The sequence below is a fragment of the Sceloporus undulatus genome, chromosome 1, assembly GCF_019175285.1.
Source record: "Sceloporus undulatus isolate JIND9_A2432 ecotype Alabama chromosome 1, SceUnd_v1.1, whole genome shotgun sequence".
NCBI classification, from domain to species: Eukaryota; Metazoa; Chordata; class Lepidosauria; order Squamata; family Phrynosomatidae; genus Sceloporus; species Sceloporus undulatus.
Genome location: NC_056522.1, coordinates 6,445,935 through 6,470,376, shown reverse-complemented (window position 1 = coordinate 6,470,376; position 24,442 = coordinate 6,445,935). Strand labels below are relative to the sequence as shown.

Below are 24,442 nucleotides of genomic sequence, written 5' to 3'. Positions count from 1 at the left end.
CCCTCCGTTCTGGTAGTCAAGGCCTGCTGTCTCAGCCCAGAATTTCCTCTGCCCCATCCCAGATTCGCCCCTTTTCACTCACTGCCCCTCACTCCTGGAACCTTCTTCCCCCGCGAACAACAGCCATCACTTCTTTAACCAGCTTCAAAACGGAGTTGAAGACCATTCTGTTTAGGGCAGCGTTCCCAGGCATTGCATAATTGTCACTTGCTATTTGATGTTCTCTTGTTGCCTGTTTTATTGAATCATTTCCTGTATTGCTATGTATTTTATATGTATTATCCTACTAGAGATGCCCCCTCCCCACCCCCACTTCCTTTGTGTCGTGTCTTTTTAGATTGTAAGCCTGAGGGCAGGGATCCGTCCAATTAAAAAGATTGTATGTACAGCGCTGTGTAAATTTACAGCGCTTTATAAATAAAGGTTAATAATAATAATAATAAATAATAATCCACCACAGTGGACATATGTCTTCTAAAACCTGCTTGTTCCGGACCCTCCAAAGCTTGTGCATTCATCCAACTCTGCAATTTCAAATCCAAATACTGTATTTTCTGGCGTATAAGACTACCTTTTAACCCAGGAAAATCTTCTCAAAAGTCGGGGGTCGTCTTATACGCCGGGTGTCATCTTATAGGGCAGGTGCTGAAACTTCTGAGCCGGACTGGAGAATCTGTGGTCGCTGCATATGGTGGGGGGAGCTCAAAAACAGCCACGGCCACATCCCCATCGTATGCGACGATCGTATGAAAGCAGCTACCGCTCTGATAGTCTTGGAGACAGGAAGGTCTGGGCAGGCAGGGAGAGCTGACCAATCCAAGCAGGCTTTGTATACAACAAGGTTTCCTGCTAAGTACCTGCATGTCATTTGAATTAAAATTACCATATTGAAATCAAATCTGATGTTTTTTTAATTTTTATTTGGTGTGTGTTGGAAGAGGGGTAGTCTTATACGGTGAGTACATCCCAAACTCTATATTTTAACTGGAAAAGTTGGGAGTCATCTTATACTCCCAGTTGCCTTATACACCGGAAAATACGGTAACTGGCATACAGTTTGCCCACCACCGATAAAAGACTTATTGGGCAGTAGTTACCAGGATCTTGTCTGTCCCCCTTTTTAAAGACTGGAATTACGATGGATTCCTTCCAATCAGTTGGGATCTCGCCAGTTATTTACAAGAGTAAACAAATTAGCCAATGCCTTTGTCCTTTGATCGGGGAAGAATTTCAAAATTTCTGCTGGGAGGCCATCATATCCAGGAGATTTACCAGATTTTAATTTAAGTTGCACCCAAAAACCTTGCAATGAACCAAGCTGATCACACCCCCCCTCCACTTCCACTTCTTCCCAAAGTTTGGAAGAGATTTGTACTACAACTCCCATAATCCCCCAACAATTGTAATATAAACAAGTAGCACGTAACAACAGAGCTTTGAAAAAATCTTTTAAATTGCATTTTATTCTTTTAGTGAAGTGTGAATGCTTTTAAAACTGCAAATGGTTTATCCTGTTTTAATGCCTCCTTGTTGTGCTTTTAATTGTCTTGTACTTTTAAACTGTGAGCCACTTTGAGTCTCAAATTTGGTGGGAAAGCGGCGCTTAAATAAATATAACAACTAAATAACTTTCCCATTGTCTTCCTCTTTCCCAGTGAGTGCCATGATTCCTCTAACCCCCAAACTCTCGCCTTCCAGGTCTTTTTAGGACTTCAGCTCCCAGAACCCCAGACTATTGACCAATATGGCAGAGGCTTCTGGGAGCTGAAGTCTAAAAACACTTGGAAAGTCAGATTTGGGGACTCACTAATCCATTGCTTCCCAAATTTTGGTCCTCCGGGTTTTTAGACTTCAACTCCCAGAATTCCTGACCTAGGCCAAATTGTCGGGCTTTTGGGAGTTGAAGTCCAAAGTACCTGGAGGACCCAAGTGTGGCAACTACAGCTGCCCAACATACTGCCTGTTCGAAATTTCCTACACCAGTAAATGAGCAACACTTCCCTATTGTTCTCTTTAATCTCTACGACTCCCAAATTTTTGCCGCAGTTGCTTCTAATCCGGTGCTTTCTCTCCCACGCTGTTTTCCTTTGAGTCAGGCGTCTCATTTAGTCGCCTAAATTATCCTCAGGCGAATTCCCCAAAATGGCGCCTGCGCGCCGGCGGGAGAAGGAGGCCCCCTGCGCCGCCCTTTCCAAGATGGCGATGCTGGCAGAGCGTGAGTCTTTAAGCCGGTTTGAACTGAGGCTGGAGGGCCGTTGATGGCTCGGCTTTGGCGCTGCAAGGCGACTGAGGCGGCTTTAGGGTGGCGTTTCCTCAGGAGGAGGCGGCAGCCATAAGCGTGGGAGGGCTAGAAGCCCACCGAAAGCCCAGGGTTTTGCTCCCAGCAGCGGGCAGCCAGCGTGGCTCCTCCTCGGTCAAAATGGTGTCCGTCGTCGTCGTCGTCGTCGTCGTCGTCGCTGCCTGCCTTCAAGTCATTTCCCACTTATTATGGCCACCCTAAAGCGAACGAACCATCGGGGTTTCTTGGCAAGATTGTTCTTCTAGAGCAGTGGTTCCCAAACCTTGGGCCTCCAGGGGCCTTGGACTTCAACTCCCAGAAGCCATAGCCTTGTAGGTTAATTTAAAACCCGACTTTTAACCGGGTTTAGCAGGGAGACAAGGAAAACAGCTTATTTCGCTGCAGCTGTTCCCAGAGGAAATTCATCCAAATGACTGGGACCTCGGTTCCAAAGTGAACCAAGCTTTTATAGTACTTTGAACAAAGAAAACTACAAAGCACATTTCATTGGTTACATGTGCATCCCTGTATATCCATTGGGTGTCCTAGCATACGTCTCTCTCCCTCTCTATTGTCTTCAAGTTTTGTTTCACTGCCCAAAAACAGTCTGTGCAGTACTTCCTTTTATTTGGGTTAGAATCTTAATTGTTTATATTCCAAAACAAAGAATTTGACATGTCCTGAATTCCATCATCCTTAGCAACCTTTGCTCTTAGTGTTATAATTTTTCAACTCCTGAACAAGTGAAATCCCAGTTCAAATCTACCTTCCACAATAGTCAGATTGGTCAACAGTCAGGAATTCTGGGAGCTGAAGTCCAAAACATCTGGAGGATCAAAGTTTGGGAAACTGATATAGAGCCAGCCTAGAATCATAGTTGTTTCACCAAATTAGGAGGAATAGCTAATACTCCAGAGGACAGGATCAAAATTCAAAACGACCTGAATAGACTAGAAAGCTGGGCCACAGCTAACAAAATGAAATTCAATACGGAGAAATGTAAGGTACTGCACTTAGGGCGGGGAAATGAAATGCACAGATATAGGATAGGGGACACCTGGCTGAATGAAACTACGTGTGAAAGGGATCTGGGAGTCCAAGTAGACCACAAGTTGAACATGAGTCAACTGTGATGCGGCAGCTAAAAAGGCCAATGTGATTTTAGGCTGCATCAATAGAAATATAGTGTCTAGATCAAGGGAAGTAATAGTGCCACTCTATTCTGCTTTGGTCAGGCCCCACTTGGAATATTGTGTCCAGTTCTGGGCACCACAATTCAAAAAGGACATTGAGAAACTGGAGCCATGTGTCCAAAGGAGGGCGACTAAAATGGTGAAGGGTCTGGAAACCATGCCCTATGCTTCCTGATAATCACTTTATTTCATAGTGCGAGAAATGGCATTCGGAAACAAACCCATCAGTTATCCAAGGTTCAACCAAAACAACTCTCAGAGTATGCTATATATTTTACTGTGTGTAATCTACATATATTCAGATTTAATAGGAATAATAAACATTAAAAAAAAAACCAGTTTTATTGAAAGATCTAAATCATATCAAAGGCTAATGACTTTGGATTGTTAATATCAGAAAGCATGAAAATATGGTTAGTCATGTGTTAAAATACAGGAAGTATTCTTTCACAGTATTAATGATATATGCAGGATTCTATTTTTTTATTAAAGCATTAATGCAAAAACTGGTTTAAACCAACCAACCCCCTGCCAAAATGGTTTAAGCCATAAAAGTTTTTGTGTTATTTTTCCAGCCCTGGTTTAGGTAGACCTAAGATTGCAGCATAGCTAAATTCATGGTATGCCTGTTTCCCCATAAGTAAATCCTACTGCAGTGATGGTGAACCTTTTAGAGACTGAGTGCCCAGAATGCAACCCAAAACCAACTTATTTATTGCAAAGTGCCGCATTCCTTTGGCTTTTCCAGGAAAAGCGGTATAGAAATAAATATTATTATTATTATTTCTAGGTACTAACTCTGGCGAACTCTGTACTGGGGGGACAGTGCACATGTCCATAGAAAGGACTCTGAGTGCCACCTCTGGCACCTGTGCCATAGGTTTGCCACCACTGTCCTATTGTGTTCAGTGAGGTTTATTCCCTAGCAAGCTGGGACTTACTCCCTGCTCAGGTTCTCTGATTTTTCTATCCCATTGCATTTGTGCTAACAGGGTACAACTAGAAACTGTTTTTTAAGTCTCCTCAAAGGAATAAATGATGGGATGGAGGAATTATTATTAGTATTGTTTTCTTATATCCCACCTTTCTCCCAATATAGGGATTCAAGGTGGTGAACAACAAATATAAAACAATACAGTTTAAAAACAGAACAACATATATATATATATATATATATATATATATTATATAAAATTTAAAAAACAATTAAGCAATTTTAAGAGTTAAAACAATCAAAATTAAAATGTAATGTTAAAAATACAAACCATAAAACGTTACTTAAAAGGCCTGACTGCACAAAAGTGTCTTTACCTGGCACCGGAAAGTTAGTAGGGATGGCGCCATCCTGGCCTCTTGAGGGAGAGAGTTCCAAAGCTTTGGAGCAGCCACTGAAAATGCCCTCTCTCTTGTTCCCACCAAACATGCCTGAGAAGGAGAGAAAAGAGCCTCTCCCGATGATCTCAAGACTCTAGTTGGCTCATACAGAGAGATACGGTCCTTCAGATAACCTGGACCAAGGAATAGCCAGAGGCAAACTTAATTTTTCATCCTATAAAATTAACTTAACCCTTTCTCTTTCTTATAGCACGTCGCAAGCAGAAGTGGTCTGTGGATCCCCGGAACAGCACTTGGAGCAAGGATGAATCAAAATTTGGCCAGAAGATGTTGGAAAAAATGGGATGGTCGAAAGGCAAGGTAGGTTTGCATGGCAGGACCTTAATATTTTAAAGATGTATGCATGTAAGAAAGATAGTAAACATGTCAGAGACTGAGTTCAGAAAGTCTTATAGAGTCATAGAATCCTAGAGTTGGAAGAGACCCCAAGGTCCATCCAGTCCAAACTCCTGCTATGCATGAAAACAGAATCCAAACAATCCTAACAGATGGCCATCCAGACTCTTTGAAAACCTCCAAAGAAAGAGACTATCACATTGAAGGCAGTGTATACCACTGTCAAACAGCTGTTACTATCAGGAATTTGTTTCTAATGTTTAGGTGGAATATCTTTTCCTGTAACTTGAATCCATAGCTCCGTGTTCTAGTCTCTAGAGCAGCAGAAAACAAGTTTGCTCCATCCTCAGTATGACATCCCTTCAGATGGTTAAACATGGCTATCATGTCACCTCTTAACCTTCTCTTCCCCAGGCTAAACATATCCAGCTTCCTAAGCTGCTCCTCATAAGGCATGGTTTCCAGACATTATCTTGCATGAATATCCCAAGATAGGTCTTCTGTAAGCAGGTTGACAAACACACAAGGAAGTCTTCTGTTAACTATAGTTTCCCATAAGGTGGATAAAAGTCAAAGGATAGAATCCTTTTGGTACGTTAAGTATGCATACTTTTCCTTACAAAAGTGGCAGGACATGAATGTCCATGTTCATTTCAAGATTGTGGAAGCAAGGTTGTGCTTGTGGTGGCCATTGTGCATGGATGCACATTATGTGTTTGCTCATTAGCAGTCCAACATCAAGAAGCTGAAAAAAACAGTCAAAAGCCAGAGAAACAAACCAGATAGAGGAATGCTAACTGGGATCAAAGCTGAGTGAAGCTAGCAAGAATGATTTCTAGGGACTTAATCAGACTGGCAAAAAAGACGGGAGCATAGCAATATGCTCCTGTCGCTATCATTCAGTAACACTAAGATTTTCACACATTGCAGGTATCGCATAATTATCCTGTGAATAAAGAGGTATTCTAGTGCCGCTTTATATTCACAGTATTTTCTTGTGAATAAAAAGCAGTGCTAGAATGCCACCTTATTCACAGGATAATCGTGTGATAACCATGACATTACGTGATGTCGTGTGAAAATCTTAGCATTATTGTGTGATATTGACTGGAGCATATCACTATGCCCTGTCTTTTTTGTCAGTCTGATAAAGTCCTTTGAAAAGTGCTCAGCGTGGTCACCAAGCTGCAGTTGTCTTGTCCATAGAGGCTTGACTGCTGAGTAAGGAAATCTTGGGCAGTTCCAGGTGAGCTAGTGGAGTTTATCAGACAAGGGAAATTGGAAGTATACCATAATCCAATGGCAATCCAAACACAATCATGGGGTTTAACATTATTGCGTGATAGACTGCCACATGCAATTTCGGGCAATGGGAAGTCAGTCCAAATGCAATCATGGGGTTTCACGTTATTGCATGATAGACTACCACATTCAATTTTGGGCAATGGCAAGCTATTTTCGGGCAATGGGAAGTCAGTTCGAACGCAGTGCGAATTCACATAAATTCTAGCGAATTCACATGAATGCATTCTGGCCCCACTTTCTTTTCATTCGAAATTATGAGAAATTCCTCCCGTGTGATAAACTCCACAGACATCTTCAGCTTGTCCCACTGCTGGGCCACTCCCCACACATTTTTAGCTTAGCTGTGCCTGATGCCGCCTCAGAAGAGGAGAGATGTCAAATATTTGTTGTTAACATCATGAACTGTCTTCATGTCACCTTCGACCCATGGCAACCCTGTGAACGAGAGACCTCCAAGTCCCTTTATCTGCTAAGCACTTGGAGATTCCTGGCCATGGCGCCTCTGATTGAACCTATCCATCAGGAATATGATCTTCCTCTTTTCCTATCGTCGTTAAAATACCAAGCATTATAGTCTGTAATCTACATGTATTCAGATTTAATAGGAATAATAAACAGTAGAAACCTCAGTTCAGCCCTAACGAATAATGTGGACCCCCCCCCCCCATGTTTTTCCTACGGCTATCCAGCAGTTTCTTGGTTTGTTAGTTTATAAATCCTCAATTTTATTAATCTGCTCACTCCTCAAACAATTTGGTTTAGTATATTTATAAGCCCCTCACCCACCCCCCAAAAAAAGATGTCAGGACAGTTGTCCTAAAGACTAAACCAAATAACAAGATCAACCAAAGAACAGTCTGTAAATAGATTACAAAGTTCAAACAAACTTCTCTTTCCTCTAACACTTCCCTCCAGAGGTGCACATGGTTTCTTGGTAACAGATTTAAATAAAGCATCTTCGTCTTTATCTACCTCCCCATAGACATCAGCTCCTGAAGCTAGACGCCAATATGTTTTGTCTTCATCATTCCCCTCCCCCTAAAATTGGTGTAGTCACTTTCACTATCAGATCTTGCTGTCTGTTAAATAATGTCTCTATGCAAGCATCTATAATTAGGTTTTGCCTTGTTATATATGTATTTGTTTTAATATTAGAGCAACCATCAGAGAGGAACAATTAAATTAAGCTGCCATATTGAAAGGCAGCGAATGATACCCCCTAAAAATAAAAAGTATCAATTTCTGTCTTCTGTTTCTTCTAGGGGCTTGGAGCTCAGGAACAAGGCAATACAGAGCACATCCGGGTTCAAGTGAAGAACAACACCCTTGGTTTAGGAGCATCTATCAGCCATGAGGTAAGTGACGCCTGTAGAGAGAAGGCCCCAGTCCACCCATTCAAGCTAGTAGCCCAGTTGCTTAACCCTCAAACACCAAGATGGGACATCTCAGTCCTGAAGAGTTCCATTTTGTTGCAGAATCCACATACAGCTAGACCTCTAGTGGAGGTGTTCTGCAGTCCAGGCACCTGAACGATTGCAAACATTTCCTCTGAGATTTCAGCCACTTGGCTATGAGTTTTTTAAACATGCAAACCAAAAATAGCTGGGACAAAAAAAAAAATCCCAATAAATCTGTATTGTTGTTTTGGCTGTTGATGTAATTTTGGATCCTTTCATAATTACACAATGATTCTTCTTTAACTGCCTTGGTTGTATCCTGTAAAATCATGGGTTGTGTGGTCTGGTGAGGCACTACAGCTCTCTGACTGAGAATTTTAGATACCGCTCCCTAAAGTGCAAATCCCAGGAATCCACAGAATGTTGTCATACCAGCTAAAGTGTGACAGCTATCGCTGTCATGGTTTGGTGTGAAAGGGCCATTTGTTCCCACCAGTGTAACATATTAGGATTTAAAAAATTCCCATGCTGTCCTTTGTGGGTAGCTATGTTGCAGAGCTGCCAAAGTGATGTACTCAGGTGGTCAGTAGATACGACCTCATGTGGACAATGGACAGACCAGACATTGAAATTCATAGTACGGCCAGTAAATACATAAAACCTATCCCTAAAACAAGTCTAACCTGGAATACAGGAGTTCTCACTGAAGTCAAGAAGATATATATCCCACAGCTCATTCAGTGCAAGTGCTGGGTGTTTGTTTTTAAACCGAGGTGCATGATTAAATTCAAATTTTATATTAATTTAGTTAATCTCTAGCACAAGGTAATTTTTCAGTGCTCTGCTGAGTTCTGGAAACTTATTTGTGTTTTACAGATGCAGAATCAACCATTTAGAATTAGCAGCTGGGCCCAGTTTGCATTAGAAAGTCACATGAAGTGGCAGGGATTTTTGTTTCAGTGGATTGGCAGTAAATGTTACTATTGTTGTTGTTTTTGTTGTTCCATTCCCACTTTGAAGCTTGCAATCAAATTCGATTATTTATTATTTAGCAGTAAGGCACCAGCTCATTTCAAACACTCCACCATACCAATGTTAACATTAAGGAATGATGGCTTGGTGTGATGTAAGAATTGATAAACTGTACCTTGCGATCTGCTGGCAATCTGTGACTGGAATTGTGTTAATTAGAGCAGAGAAGACCCATTGAATCAGCTGCTGAATGGTGTTAAAAGAATTAATAATAACACATCGGTAAAGCCAGCTGATTCAATGGCACTTTCTAGGGGAACTAAGGATAGGATTTAGGTCTGAGATTTAAAGTGGATTTGCCAACTGTGGTTTCTTTAAATTGAAAAACCTTAATTGGCTCTTGAGTTCTGCCTCCAGAGGGGTGGTATAGCATGGCAATGGGAGTGTACTTAAAGCATTCAGAGAACGGAAAATGAAAGCAAACAAGCTACTTTGAACCACTGTCTGCCAGCTGTGCTTTGGGATCCCATTGTTTGGATTCTAAAGTTGGGTTGTTTGGGTAAAATAACATTGGTTTGGTGTCTGAATTTGTACCCGTGGAGAAGAACTGCACATAACATGATGGCAGTATCAAAAATACGTTATCCAGGTAATGGCCAGAATTCTTTTGGTGTCTTTTGAATGCATTGGTTCCTCCTATGGAAGCAGTTGGACATTTTTGTCTAATATGGAAGATCCACATTTGGTTCAGAATTGCAAAACTGGAGTTGCCCTTTGGAGAAGCAGGTGTGCATGGGCATACAAATGGATTTACATGGAAATGTATGTACATTTGGCTGTGCATTTGTGTGTGTACCCCATTGCCATTCAACACAAGTGACCATTTTATGCTACACAAATGCAGTCCTGCAATCCCACTTTAATTGCTCTGGTTCCATTCAGCATTTGTAATTTTCAGTCAGAGAGAGCTCTGAGGCCTCATCAAACTACAAATTCTAGAATTCAGCCATGGCAGTTAAAAGTGGAATAATACCATGATAACTGTACAGTATGAAAGAGCCCAAGGTGTTGTATAGCTCATAATTCCTCATGTGGAAATGTACACAGTGTATGCTCTGTGCCAACCCTGTTCTCCCACATACGCCCTAATTTGTAGAAGTTTTGAATTTCTTAAATGTGTTTTAATGGTCTAATTGTTTAATGTTATACAGTCGGCCCTCCTTATCCACAGATATTTTATCCACAGATTCAAGCATCCACGGATTGAAGATTCCCCCCAATACACACACACACACACACACACACATTCCAAATAGCAAACCTTGATTTTTCCATTTTATATAAGGCGCAATATTTTACTATGCCATTCTATTTAATGGGACTCAAGCATCCACAGATTTTGTTACCCACGAGAGGTCCTGGAACCAAACCCCAATGTATAACAAGGACCCACTGTAATACTTTAGTTGTTCAATACATAGATTTTTTAAAATTGTTTTACATTTTTAAGTTAATGCTTTTAAATAGCATATTAAATTAAAAAGTTCATTTTTTTTAAAATTACCAGTATAGATTTTTGTAGATTGTTTATACCTTTTCTATAAAAGAGCTTAAAATCATTTATAAAATACAGATTAGTATTGCTTGTCATGCAGGGAGAAAAGCAAAGTATAAATTAATCTCCCTCTCACTTACATACACCTATGAATTGGATTTTAATTGTATATTGTAATTAATGTAATGTGGTTTTAATTTTATGTTGTTTTAATAATTTTACTATGTACACCGCTTTGATCACTGCGGAAAAGCAGTATAGAAATAAATTTTATTATTATATTATTATTATTAAATAAATAAATGTTTAACTTATTCCTCTGCTTTTACCCCTGAGATCCTATGAAAAAGGGAAGGATATAACAATTAAAAAATGAAAAATAAATAAACGTTACTTGCAGGACAGTTGGATTGCTCATCAAGATGACTTCAACCAGTTACTGGCAGAACTGAACAACACTCATGGACAAGAGATTCCAGGTACAGGGGGAAAATATATATTCAGGGGTAACTGTGTTGGCCATGCAGTAAAATACAACAAAATCCAAACTCCACAAGCAGCAACAGCTTTATCGCTGCTTTATTGGGCCAACTTCAAAGCATAAAATACATTAAGCAAGCTTTTGATGCTTCACTGGCTTCTTCATCAGGCAAAGATGTTAAAAATCATTTGGAGAAAAGTGATGATGATATTAAAGTCATAGGCCTAAATTCTGTCTGAGATATTGTCAGTTAAGATGGTATTACTGAAATCAAGATATACTATATCCACAGCATTCCCTTCATCTACTAAGCTGGTAATTTTATATATATATAAAAATTAGATTTGTCTGGCATGACTTGTTTCTCTGAAACCCATGTTGACTTTTGTGATTATGGAATTGCCTACCAAATGTTCACAGACTCTCTTTTTAATCGTAGAGTTGGAAGAGACCACAAGGGCCATCCAGTCCAACCCCCTGCCATGCAGGAAATCTCAATCAAAGCATCCCCAACAGATGGCCATCCAGCCTCTACTTAAAGACCTCCAAGGAGGGAGACTCCACTACACTCCGAGGAAGTGCCACTGTCAAACAGCCCTTACTGTCAGGAAGTTCCTCCTAATGTTGAAGTGGAATCTCTTTTCCTGTAGCTTTCATCCATTGTTCCGGGTCCTGTTCTCTGGAGCAGCAGAAAACAAGGTCGCTCCCTCCTCAATATGACATCCCTTCAAATATTTAAACAGGGCTATCATATCACCTCTTAACCTTCTCTTCTCCAGGCTAAACATCCCCAGCTCCCTGAGTCGTTCCTCATAGGACATGGTTTCCAGACCTTTCACCATTTTAGTCTCTCTCCTTTGGACACTCTCCAGTTTCTCAATGTCCTTTTTGAATTGTGGTGCCCAGAACTGGACAAAATATTAAAGGTGAGGTCTGACCAAAGCAGAATACAGTGGCACTATTATTTCTCTTGATCTAGGCACTATACTTTTATTGATGCAGCCTAAAATTTCATTGGCCTTTTTAGTTGCCACATCACACTGTTGACTCATGTTCAACTTGTGGTCTACTTGGACTCCTAGATCCCTTTCACACGTAGTTTCATTCAGCCAGGTGTCCCCCATCCTATATCTGTGCATTTTATTTTTCCACCCTAAGTGCAATACCTTACATTTCTCTGTGTTGAATTTCATTTTGTTAGCTTTGGCCCAGCTTTCTAGTCTATTCAGGTCATTTTGAATTTTGATCCTGTCCTCGAGTATTAGCTATTCCTCCTAATTTGGTGTCATCTGCAAATTTGATAAGCATGCCCCCAATTCTGTCATCCGGGTCATTGATAAAGATGTTGAATAGCACTGGGCTCAGGACAGAGCCCTGTGGGACCCCACTGGTCACTTCCCTCCAGGATGAAAAGGAGCCATTGTTGAGCACCCTTTGGGTTCGGCCGGTCAACCAATTACAAATCCATGTAACAGTTCCTTTGTCTAGCCCACATTTTACAAGCTTGTTTGCAAGAACGTCATGGGAAACCTTGTCAAAGGCCTCACTGAAATCAAGATACAGTATACTATATCCACAGCATTCCCTTCATCTACCAAGCTGGTAATTTTATCAAAGAAAGAGATCAGATTTGTCTGGCATGACTTCTTTCTCTGAAACCCATGTTGACTTTTTGTGTTTATGGAATTGCCATCTAGATGTTCACAGACTCTCTGTTTAATGATCTGCTCTAGAATCTTTCCTGGTATAGATGTCAGACTAACTGGACGATAATTGTTGGGATCCTCTTTTTTTCCCTTTGACGATGGGGGCAATGTTTGCCCTCCTCCAGTCTGCTGGGTATTCCTGTACTGTCTCTTTGCTTATTCTGTGCTGAATTTCCCCCATTCTGTCCTCTGTTCCATTATCCTCAGGTTGAGCACCCTTTCCCTTTTCTGAGAACACAGAGGCAAAGGTGTTGAATAATTCTACCTTTTATCTGTCTTCTGTTAGCATTTTGCCATCTCCTCCATGTAGTGGCCCTACCATTTCCTCCTTCTTCCTTTTGCTGCGGACATATCCAAAAAAGTCCTTTTTATTATTCTTAACCTCTTTAGCAAGCCTGAGTTCATTCTGCACTTTAGCTTTTCTGACTTTACCCCTACACATGCTTGCTATTTCTTTGAATTCCTTTTTCATGATTTCCCCCTTTTTCCATTTCTTATACATGTTCCATTTAAAAGTTAGCTCAGTTGAAAGTTCCTTAGTCATCCATCCTGGTTTCTTGAGACATCTCCCATTTTTCTTCTTCATTGGAACTGTTTGAAATTGTGCCTTCAGTATCTCCCTTCTATTCTCCAGGCTGAACATCCCCAGCTCCCTAAATCGTTCCTCATAGGGCATGGTTTCCAGACACTTCACCATTTTAGTCACTCTCCTTTGGACATGCTCCAGTTTCTCCACATCCTTTTTAAATTGTGGTGCCCAGAACTGGGCACAATATTCCAGGTGGGGCTTGACCAGAGCAGAATACAGTGGCACTATTACTTCCACTCTATTCTGCTCTAGTCAGGCCCCACCTGGAATATTGTGTCCAGTTCTGGGCACCACAATGTTTGCCTTTTTGCTCCAATTTTTGCTCCATTTTTCAAGCCTTGGCTTCCCATGGAAAAACCTTTCCATTTAAATCCAGTTGCTTCTCTTTTGCTCCCTTTTGCAAGACCTGACTTCCTAAGGAAAAAACTCTCCATTTAAATCCACTTGCATCCTTTCTCAAGCCGATGTTAAAACTTCTCCAGCACCTGGGAATCGGTTGGGAGAGGTGCAGAGAAGGAGGGACAGAAGTGGTATTCCCCCCTTTCCGTGCTTCTTTATAGCCCCTAGATTTTGCCCTTGACTTATCCACGGGTCATATCAAGATCCAGGATTTTGACCCTGAAACCTTCCCTCGACTTATACATGAGGTTGACGTATACACCAGTATATAAAGTACTGTAGGTGATTTACATGCAGGCAGAGACCACTTGCTTTATTGGCCATATGAGGATTAGGGACAAAGCAATAAAAGAGTTACTGGAGTAAGCCTGGAAAAGGTGGCTAGCAATGACTGACTTGTCCCTTGTAGCATTTCTCAGGTAGACAGCCATCATACTCTTTGAAGATTTTACTTACTGGTTTTGATTAATATCCTACTTTTGTCCCAAAGCAGCTTCCAATCTAAACAAGAGAGATTAAAGAATAGATAGTATAAAAGTTCTTAAAAAATAAACATTCAATCTGTTTTTAAAACATTACTCCTAAGACATTAATTTAAAACATTTAAAACACACATAAAACATATGAAGTAGCAGAGAATAAATATACAATAACCAGGAGTTGTATACAATGCTTTATTTCTGTTTCACAGACCAAAGTAGATAATCGGAAATTACTTTATGCTTATTCATTTATATCATATGTTGGATTTTAAAAGAAAAAAATTGCACATTATAGTTCTTTAAAAAACAACCAACACTCTTATTGCACATCTTTCTAGCCTAACCCATTAAAGGCTGATGCCCCTTAGAAATAAGAACTTAGGCTGCTGGTAGAAATAAAGCAGAGAGGGGTCCGACTGAGTTTCCTTTGGGAAGAACTTCCGTAGCCAAGGAATAGCCATTGAGAAGGGTCTCTTCTGTGTCCTTAACAGATGAGCCCATGAAGGTGCTGGAACAGGGATAAAGCCTTTCCCTGAAGTGTGCAAGACTTACACTGGCTCATATGGGAAGATGCAAGCTTTCAGATATTCTGAACCTATGCCATATAGGGCTTTATAGGTGATCACCAGCACTTTGAATTGTGCTTGGAAACGGATCAGCAACCAGTGGAGCTATTGTAGTAAAGGAGTTATATGCTCCTTTATAGCCAGCATCACAATGTGCATCATTCTATATCTCATAGCACATTTTCCTACCCCAACAACTACAGATGTACCTCAATTAATGAAGTAGATGTGTTCCAACACATTACTTCTTCAACAATATTTGGTACCAGAGCTAGAAATAACATGGAAAGAATAGGGATAGGTTCCTATACTAGAAAAAGGAGAACAGTTTAACTTGTTTCAGCAATTTTGTTATCCAAAACTAATAACATGCGCATGTGAAATTAAACTATCAGGTCAGGTAAGCCTTGCGTAAGTAAACAAATGTCAATATGTAAAGGGATCTTATAGTATCTTTGAGGTGCTACAAAATGGTTTGGCATAGTGATATTTCAGACAAACATGGCTTTTGCTCTGAATTCTACACTATAAGTGAATGAAAATATTTTGATTCTAGAGACCATTTTAAGGGATTACCTTTTCTTTCATGAGCCTCTAATTGTTTATCATTTCTATTTTGGGGGCTGAATGTAGAGATCTTTTGTTTTGTTATGTCTTTTAAACATGTTGGGGGTAACTTGGTGAGGCAGGCTTATTGGCTGTCTCCTTTCCTCTCTGTTTTGTAGAACATGCATGCTCAGTAAGAGACTCTGAAGGCAGCTGCTGTTTATCTTGCAAGCAATATTGCACCATTTACTGATGCTGCAACCCAGACCCCAAACTCTGTGTTACTCCAGGCTTCTTTAATCATCCTACCAATGCCAATATTGGAGAAAAATTTCTATCAAGGCAGTGCGCCAAGGAGAAAGCATGTGAGGCTGGTTATATGCAATAAGACTTTGTGGGAAGGAGCTACTATATTAGAGTTGATGATGATAATGATTAGTGTCCTGCTTTTCCCCCAAATTGAGACTCAGATGCCTGTGTGTAGCTGATAAAATCTCTGTTTTTAAAAGGTTTTGTAATACCCTCCATATAAAATAGAAATGCACACACAACATATAAAATCATGCCCCTACACCCCCTGTTGTCTCTGTCAGTGCAGCTGAACAAGAGAATTGGACTTCACAAAAGGTCATGCTAAAATAAATTGGTCTCATTGCTCAAAGATTCCTTCCTCCACTTTCTGTTTTGTTTGTTTACCTGTCCGTTGCCAATCCACTCCTGTGAGGACTTTATCACACATGCCTGCTGTCCTGTCATAGACACGCTAGTTTAATAACAGAAGCATACCAGTTTTGCATCTATTATTATTATTATTATTATTATTATTAAGCTTTATTTATAAAGTGCTGTAAATTTGCACAGTGCTGTACATAAAGCAATTAAAATAGATCAAATAAACCTGCCGATGGTGTACATTCTATGAAAATAATTAAACATAAGACATATTAATACATCTTAACATTCAAACAATAAAATATAGCAGACAACAAATTAAAATAACATATACTGAACAGTATTGTCTTTAACTCAGTTTTGAAGCTGGTTAAAGAGATGATGAACATTATCACATGTTCTCTTCATTAACGCTGCTTTGGCAATCCATGGCCATACAATCTGATTTCCTCACCACTGCCATAATGCTGCCTTCTGACCCCTGAATACCCTCTGTGCCTGCCAAAAGAGAAACAACAGTCTCCGCTTCTTCTTTGGGGGGTGGACAGGAAGAGCCTGTTTGAAATTCAAATTAAAAGAAAGTGTTTTTTAAAAAGCAGCTTGCTCTGGAATAGTGAGAGGGGGAGAGAAGGAGACACTGACACCATGTGACTGCCCAATACAGGAATTGCCTTTCATACCTGGGGACTAATGCTGTCGCAGTGTATTTGGAAGCTTAATGACAGGTTTTCCCTGTTAGTGGCAAGGTGAGCTCTAAACGTTACATGTTGGGCAAGTAATAAGACAGATACATTTGCACAATAAATACAGTGGGGCCTCACTATTTCCGAATGACAAGACCACTTTGTTTGCAATGGTGGCGCGTACATGCGGCTGCCCTGCCATTGGAGACAATGGCGGGTTACAGACCGCCATAAAGTACGCGCTCCACGCGTACTAGGGTTAGGAAGGGCCGTATTAGGGTTAGGAAGGGTCTTACCTTCCTCACGGCCCTTCTTTGTAGTACGCGCGGAGCGCGTTGTAAATGGCAGCGCCCATCCACATGGGCGCCGCCATTTTGACGTCTTGGATGCATAGCATCCAGATGTGTCGCGGTGGAAGTGACGCCGCGAGGGCACGCTTCGCCCCTCACGGCACCACTTCCGCGTTTTGAAAAGGAGTGCCATTTTGGCACTCCTTTTTCGCTGTGCCGGGAAGCCTCGCGGTCTGGCCGCTGGGGCTTCCCTCCGCAGCGAATGGCGGCGGTGGGAAAGCGGCCGCTTGAGGGCGGTCTGTAACGCGCCAATGGGACTTCAGATAAGTCCCATCCTGTTGTACCTAATGGAAGTGCGGCCACTTGCATGCACTGCTATTGGGGACAATTGGGAGCTGTTGGTAATGGCGGCACGTTACTGCACCACCATTAAGGACAACAGAGCTTGAGGTCCCACGGATTTTGGTATCCATGGGGGGGGAGTTAGAACAGATCTCCCATGGATATCAAGGTCCCACTGTATTACCAAAAGTGCTATTCTCTAACTTTAATGGCTGTTTAAAAGCTGTATGTGATAAAGTCCATAAGGTTTTGAAATTACGTTGTGTGCCTTGTAATTGTTTTCCGCTTATGGAGACTCTGAAGAGAATCTATTGCAAGGTTTTCTGGGGCTGAGACTGTGTGACTTACCCAAGGTCATCCAGTGGGTTTCCATGGCGGGAGCAGGGAATCAAATTTTGATCTTCAGTGTCGTAGTCCAGCACTTAAACCACTGCACCACACTGGCTCTTGGAACTATACATGCTGTGAAATTGCAACTCTTTGCCACAGGAGGGCACTGCTGCTACTTTGGAAGAAAGCTTATGGTTAAAATGAAGCCAGCGCATACATGGGCAGGCTACAGTACTTTGCTGGATCAATACCCATTTCTGTAGTGGGAAGGAAGATTCCCAACTGAATTAGGTTTGTGGAGCTGGAGGAAACATTAAGCCTCTACTCTCTCTACTATTTTCCCAAACTTGACTGCTTTCTTAAGCTCTTGTTAAGGTTTAAAATAAATGGATTCCATCTGGTTATAGGGAATGCACAGCTGTCTTGTTGCAGCAGCTCCACTGGCTGTTAGTCGCATGCCAGGCATAAATGGCTATGGCTTATGACCTACAAAGCCCTCTATGCTTCAGGTCCAGGTTATCTGAAGGGCCATATTCCCCCAAATGAGCCTGCTCATGTCTTGAGGTCTTCTGTGGAGGCTCTTCTCTCCCACTACCCTGACAGATATATAGAATCAAAGAGCTGGAAGATACCTCAAGGGCCATCCATTCCAACCCCATTCTGCCATGCAGGAATACACAATCAAAGCACTCCTAACAGATGGCCATCCAGCCTCTGTTTTAAAACCTCTACAGAAGGAGACTCTACAGGGCTACTCCCAGGCTCTGAAGCTCCTTTTGTAGAGAGGTTAAACTTCCTTATTATCCTGTTGTAAGCAGAAGAATACTTTTTTGTTTCCACAGGCCTTTGAGGATTGACTTGCTCAGGGGAAAGTCTTTCATGTGCAGTATTTGTTAATATTTGTTGTTTATTTTTAGTGGTTATGCTTGTAACTGCTTTTTTAAATTTTTATTGATAACTTAACTATGTTTTTACCCTTCATATGATGTAAAATTTCTTGCTGTTTTAACTTTTATTAGCCGCCTTGACTAGGGGGAAAGTGGGATACAGAGGGCCTTTGGTCTACTGAGGATTGGTTCCAGGACCCACCATGGGTACCAAAAACTGTGAATGCTCAAGTCCCATTAAATACAATGTCATAGTAAAATGGTGTCCCTTATATAACATGGCAAAATCAAAGCTTAGTCTTTGGATATTTTTTTTAAAAAAATTCAAGCCATGGACGGTTGAATCCATGGACACAGAATCCATGGCTACGCAGGGCCAGTTGTATTATGATTATTATTTTCAGGCTTCTGGATTTGTACCCTCACCCAGGACTAAAAAATATGGGGGAACATGTGCTTTATACTGTTGAAAGTCTCCAGGAAGCATGGTTATCTATTAATCGCTGTGCTCCATGCTTTTTTTAGAATGTGTAAGGAAAATGCAACCTCTGGATTTTGTTTTGTGGTCCTAAAACCCACAAGCATTTTAAGAAGGCTGCTTGGTTGAAAAACCAAGCAAAAAGCACCAGAAAAGCACCTAGACAAGCTTGGGTTCTTTTGTCTTTTCATTGCCCTCCTCCCCAAGCTAAAAATTGTCTCTGCTTCAGCCAAATCTCAGATGAGAATGAACTACATTTTTTAAGCATCTGGAAAAAACCATTGTAATACCCCACCTTCCCTGGGCAATTCTTGTGGGTGGTCCCCCAAGAATCCTAGAGTCAGAAGAGCCCCCCAGTCCAATCTCCTGCTATGCAAGAATACATAATCGAACATCCCTGACAGATGGCCATGCAGCTTCTGTTTAAAAACCTCCAAAGGAGATGAGCTTTTGCTTCATGCAACAACTTCCCATGTTTGTGTTTCAGAGGCTGTACCCAGAGAGGAAAAGAAAACCTTTAGCCTGGAGGAAAAATCCAAGACCTCCCGGAAACGGGTTCATTATGTGAAATTTGCCAAAGGTAAGGCCAAGGCAGTCAAGCTGAAGCCAGAGCCAGGGCAGCAGAGCTGTGTCCTGGACCCTTGTGCTCTTGGCAGTCACTGATGCAGGTTTTCTGGTTAACACTGTACTGAAAAGCTTTCCAATATTGTTACATGGTCAGATCAGTAGCATCTTGGAACTATTTTTAGAAAGCTTGTTAATATTATTTTTGAAGGCTGTATAATAGGTGGAAATTGTATAATCCTCCAGATGTTGTTGAATGGCAACTCCCAGCCTTTCTTGCTGTTGGCTCTGCTGGGAGTTGCAGTCCAACAACATGTGGAGGACTGCACAGTTATTGCTTCTACTGTATAAGTCTTCCAAAAGATTTTCTAAAGAAAAATTTCAGCACCAATACTATTGTTACTTTGGAAACAAATAAAAACATGGCTTACTAAAGCTTTGGGAACATGATTGATCGTGTGCAAATTTGTACATACAAGTGGTTTTAAATTGTTTGTGTTGCTGTTGTTTGCCTTCAAGCCATTTCTGACTTATGGCCATCGTAAGGCAAATCTTTCATGGGGTTTTCTTAGCAAGATTTGTTCAGAGAGAGTTTGTCATTGTCTTCGTCTCAGGCTGAGAGAGCGTGCCTTGCCCAAAATTACCCAGTGGATTTCCATGGGGATTCGAACCCTGGTCTCCAGATTCCTAGTTCAGTTGTGAAACCACTACACTGCACTAGTTCTCAGAGTAGAATTGCTGCAGTTTAAAGTGTTGTACTCAAATTCAGAACTTAATTTAGGCCTTTTTTAATTGGAAAGATCTTGCCTTATGGTATTTACCCTTATTTTCTTTCTAAGAGAAAACATACTATATTGTGCAAGGCAAACATGTATCATGCAAAATAGCATATGAGTATTCCAAAGTGCTCAGTTTTCACACTGATTCGGATAGGAGAATAAGAAACTTTTCTACTTACAGAAACATTTCTACCGGGAAGCCCATTGAATTTAATGGGATTCTCATAAATGTGTTACCATCTTTGCTCTCATGATGGAGATATTTAATAATGATGATGTTAATGATAATGATAATTTATTTATATTCTGCTTTTTCTCAAGGAATCAAAGCGGATTACAACAATAAAATGACACAGCATACAATTACAATTACAATTGAAAGAAAAATCCCAAAACCCAACCCTCCCCCCAATCATAAAAGCAAACGCCAAACCATAAAAGAGGATTAAACAGCAGATAATATAAAAACATGCCAATATAAGCATAATAAAATACTGTAAAAACTTGTGAGTAAATTGTGCAGGGAAGGTTATCCTGTAAGGGGGGGGGAGGCACACAGGGATGGTGATATTGGAGTAGTAGTAGGGGGAGGCAGGTCAAGGAGGCTGATCTGGGAAGGCCTGCCAGAAGAGATCCGTCTTAATTGCCTTTTTAAAGGCTTCCAAGGTGGTAAGATGACAGATCTCATCCGGCAGCTCATTCCAGAGCATGGGAGCGGCAGATGAAAGGGTCCTCTGGGTCACCACAGGCAACCTAGTCTTCTTAGGTTTTTGCAGGATCTTCCCAGAGGACCAAAGTCTGCAGGGTGGATAATATGGAAGGAGGCATTCCCACATGTAGTCTGGACCCAAGCCATGTAGGGCTTTAAAGGTTAAAACCAATACCTTGTATCTTGCCCGGAAATTAATCTCTGTTTTACTGCAGGCCATACCTCTTTTCCCCATTATTCTTGTCTGTTTGCCCTCTCTGTAGGCAAAGACCTCTCTTCCCGAAGTGAAGATGACCTGTCCTGCATTTTTGGGAAACGTCAGATCAAAAAAAAGCAGGTAAGAGATTCATTCAATACAGTTGGCCCTCCACATTTGTTGGGGTTAGCGGTGCAGGGTCCCTGTGAAAGTGGGGGGAAATGCAAATTTTAAAAATCCTTTTTTTTTTTTTTTTGTCGGAGAGAATACCCCTCTAGGAATCTCTAGGTCCTCCAGTGCAACTCTGTGGTGAACATCCACCAGAAGTTGACCGCAGAATCACGCTAGAGTACCTATACATGCTTAGAGAAGTGTTTTCTCTAGGAAGCTTTATGTCCTCCATCACAACTCTGTGGTCAGTGTCCAGCAGTCATGCTGGAGGACCTAGAGATTCGTAAGGAGAACATACTATTCAAATCTGTGAATAATCAAATACGGAAAAGTCAAACCCACAAATGTGGAGGGCTGACTGTATTGTCCTCTGTTGGAAGTACCCATTCTAGTTGTGAACAGTGTTTCCCTGAGGTACACTTTTACACCAGTGCACCTCAGTCTTTGGCCCTCCAGACATTTTAGACTTCAGCTCTCAGAAGCCTTAGCCAGCATAGCTGATGGTCAGGAATTCTAGGAGTTGGAAGTCCCCAACATTTGGAGAACAGAGTTTGATAAGCACTGGTTTGTATTACACAGATAATCACTTTGATACTGCGTTATTTGCTATGAGTCCATTCTGTACGTCACAAAATCTGTCATTTTGTGACGTATTCAGAATTCTTTGCTAGACAGTGCTAGTACCTCACCAAACTCAAAATTTCCAGATTCTTTAGAGGCATCCATGGCAATTAAAGTGGTGCTAAAGTGCTACAACTGTGTAGTGTTAAACTGGTCTGCGTGTATAATCCACATTGAGTCTACTGTTGAATGCCAAACTTCAGTTATAACCCTGTAAGCATTTACTTGGGAGTACATCCCAGTGAAGCAAATAGACTTTGCTTCAGAATAGATAGGCATTTGATTACACTGTTATCCTAAGTTTTGCACAAATCACTTAAATCAGGACCTTCACTATACAGTGGTACCTCGGGTTACGAAATTAATTCGTTCCGCGGCTAATTTCGTAACCCGAAAAACCTTCGTAACCCGAATTGCCATAGGCGCTAATGGAAAAAAAGCCGCGGCTCTGCCGCGGCTCGCAGCCATGACGGTTAAAGTGGAATCATAGGGCTATAATTGTGCAGTGCTAAAGGGTCCTAAGGTCCAAAGCACACTCAGTGCATATTGGACCTAAGTTTACCATGGCTAGGGGTGTCTCTACACTTCAGGAATAATGCAGTTTAACTCCACTTTAACTGCCATGGTTCCATCCTACTGAATCCTGGGCGAAGTACCTTCGTAACCCGAATTGCCATAGGCGCTAATGGAAAAAAAGCCGCGGCTCTGCCGCGGCTCCATTTAAAACAGCGCCAGGGTTTTTTCGTAACCCGAAAAAACCTTCGTAACCCGAAACAATAAATCCCTATGGGATTTATTCGTATCCCGAAAAATTCGTAACCTGGGTAATTCGTATCCCGAGGTACCACTGTATAACTCTTTCTCCAGTATTTCTGCATCAGTTTAAGCGTTATGTGATTTTTTATCTTGAAACTGTATGTCCTATTTGCTCTTTGTTAATTCTGGGAAGGAGGTTAAAAAGTGGTTATTTATTATTATTTATTTATTTAAGGGAATATGAGGTTTTACTTTTCTGAAGAGCAGTAGCGAGCCAGTTAGGATCAAGAGCAGGGGTAGGCAACCCTTTTGAGCCGGGGGCCGGGTTGCTGTCCCTCAGACAACTGAGGGGCCTAAGGCAAAAAATAAATAAGTAAATAATTTGTTAAAAATTAAATAAATAAATAAACCGGGACAAATGTAGGACAAAATTTTCAAATGGAGAGCACTTTTTAAATAAAAAAATGGAGGACACGTGAAAAAAATTGCTGATTTTTTAAAAAAATGTTAAGATAAATGCATGTTTCTGAGGCTTCTACAGACAATTGCCCCACCATGCCCCTCGTGCGAGACACCAAAGGCCCCGGCGGCAATTGGCGGCAGGACCGGGCTGGGGCCGGTCCCAAGGCCTCACCGGGCCGCATCTGGCCCATGGGCCGCAGGTTGCCTACCCCTGATCAAGAGACTGTAGGGGAATTTAAACTAGTAGATTACTTTCTTGCTTCCTCCAAATTATCGGAGATATAGGTAGCATTTCCTTGAGGATGACATTTGGATTGCTGCTGTTGACATAATTCGGATTGCTAGTGGATTAATCACTGCAGCATTTGAGACAAGATGATAACAGATCAGCTGTGGAAATTGTCTGTAGTTGACAGACAGACTAGAGATCTAGGCCAACTCTCTAATTTTGTAATATTTTTCTTTAAAGAATTCTCCAGGGTTTTGTCTGCTTCTTAACTTGCATTGTATTTTTGTGAGGAGATGTAGGGGTTGTTGTTGCAGTTTTGTTAAGGAGTGTTTGTGAGACAAAGCTGGAAATCTCAGTGAGTGAATTACTTCCTGTAAGTGACTCTGGCAAGGCCTGGTGCTGGCTGTTGATTTACATATATTTGACAGGGAATTAGACAATTTGCTCACACAGGGGAGACCTATTGATGGCCATTAGTCATGGGGAATATGCCTGAAATGCAATGCTGAAGTGTGGAATTCTCCCATTTGTTCAGGATTCCAGCCATGCCCTTTTCTTAGATACTTTCTTTTCTGTCTTACCAACCCCAGCAGTGGCACACAGCTTCCCCCTGGCCTGAAACAAGGAGGCCAGCTCTTGGATGCTTTTGTTGTGGATTCCTGCATGGTGAGGGATTTGACTAAATAGCCCTCAGGCTCCCATCAAACTTTTCTAATGCTGCCCCTACCCATTGCCTATCCACAAGCTCATCTACACCTGCCAGAATACTCTGGGCTGCCCCTTGAGCATTCTGGCCTAGAATTTTCCCCTTAGTTTGCATGTTTTCGACTCTCTTTCCCAGTGACAACTGGCAGCTGCCTTCCCATGCAGTCCCTGTTTGTCACATGGCACCACATCTAAGGTCATAACGGGTCCAGCTACACTGTCGACACCAGACATTTTATTCTGGCCTTAGAGCAATTCACGCCCGCAGCAGCAGCACCAAGCTGTGGCTGCCATTGTCACTGAAAACCCACAGCAATAGGTGAGTTATTAAAATATGGGTTAAGGGGAAGAAGCCTTGAATTGGGTGC

At 41.4% G+C, this 24,442-nt stretch overlaps 2 protein-coding genes across 4 annotated transcripts in view; one reads left to right on the top strand and one right to left on the bottom strand.

The window, feature by feature from the left end:
* C1H8orf74 (chromosome 1 C8orf74 homolog) overlaps positions 1–24,442 on the bottom strand; it is a 601,672-nt gene that overhangs the window by 406,415 nt on the left and 170,815 nt on the right. The window lies entirely within an intron of this gene.
* PINX1 (PIN2 (TERF1) interacting telomerase inhibitor 1) overlaps positions 1–24,442 on the top strand; it is a 100,424-nt gene that overhangs the window by 3,329 nt on the left and 72,653 nt on the right. The window contains exons 1-6 of one of the 3 annotated variants that reach the window (XM_042466224.1): positions 2,131–2,215; positions 5,057–5,166; positions 7,770–7,862; positions 10,832–10,910; positions 19,370–19,462; positions 21,198–21,271. In XM_042466224.1, coding sequence (XP_042322158.1) covers positions 2,143–2,215; positions 5,057–5,166; positions 7,770–7,862; positions 10,832–10,910; positions 19,370–19,462; positions 21,198–21,271 — 522 coding nt within the window. In that variant the 5' untranslated portion in view covers positions 2,131–2,142. Of the gene's footprint in view, positions 1–2,130; positions 2,216–3,604; positions 3,732–5,056; positions 5,167–7,769; positions 7,863–10,831; positions 10,911–19,369; positions 19,463–21,197; positions 21,272–24,442 lie in introns of those variants that run through there. The other 2 variants (XM_042466309.1, XM_042466393.1) reach the window with 2 other exon arrangements.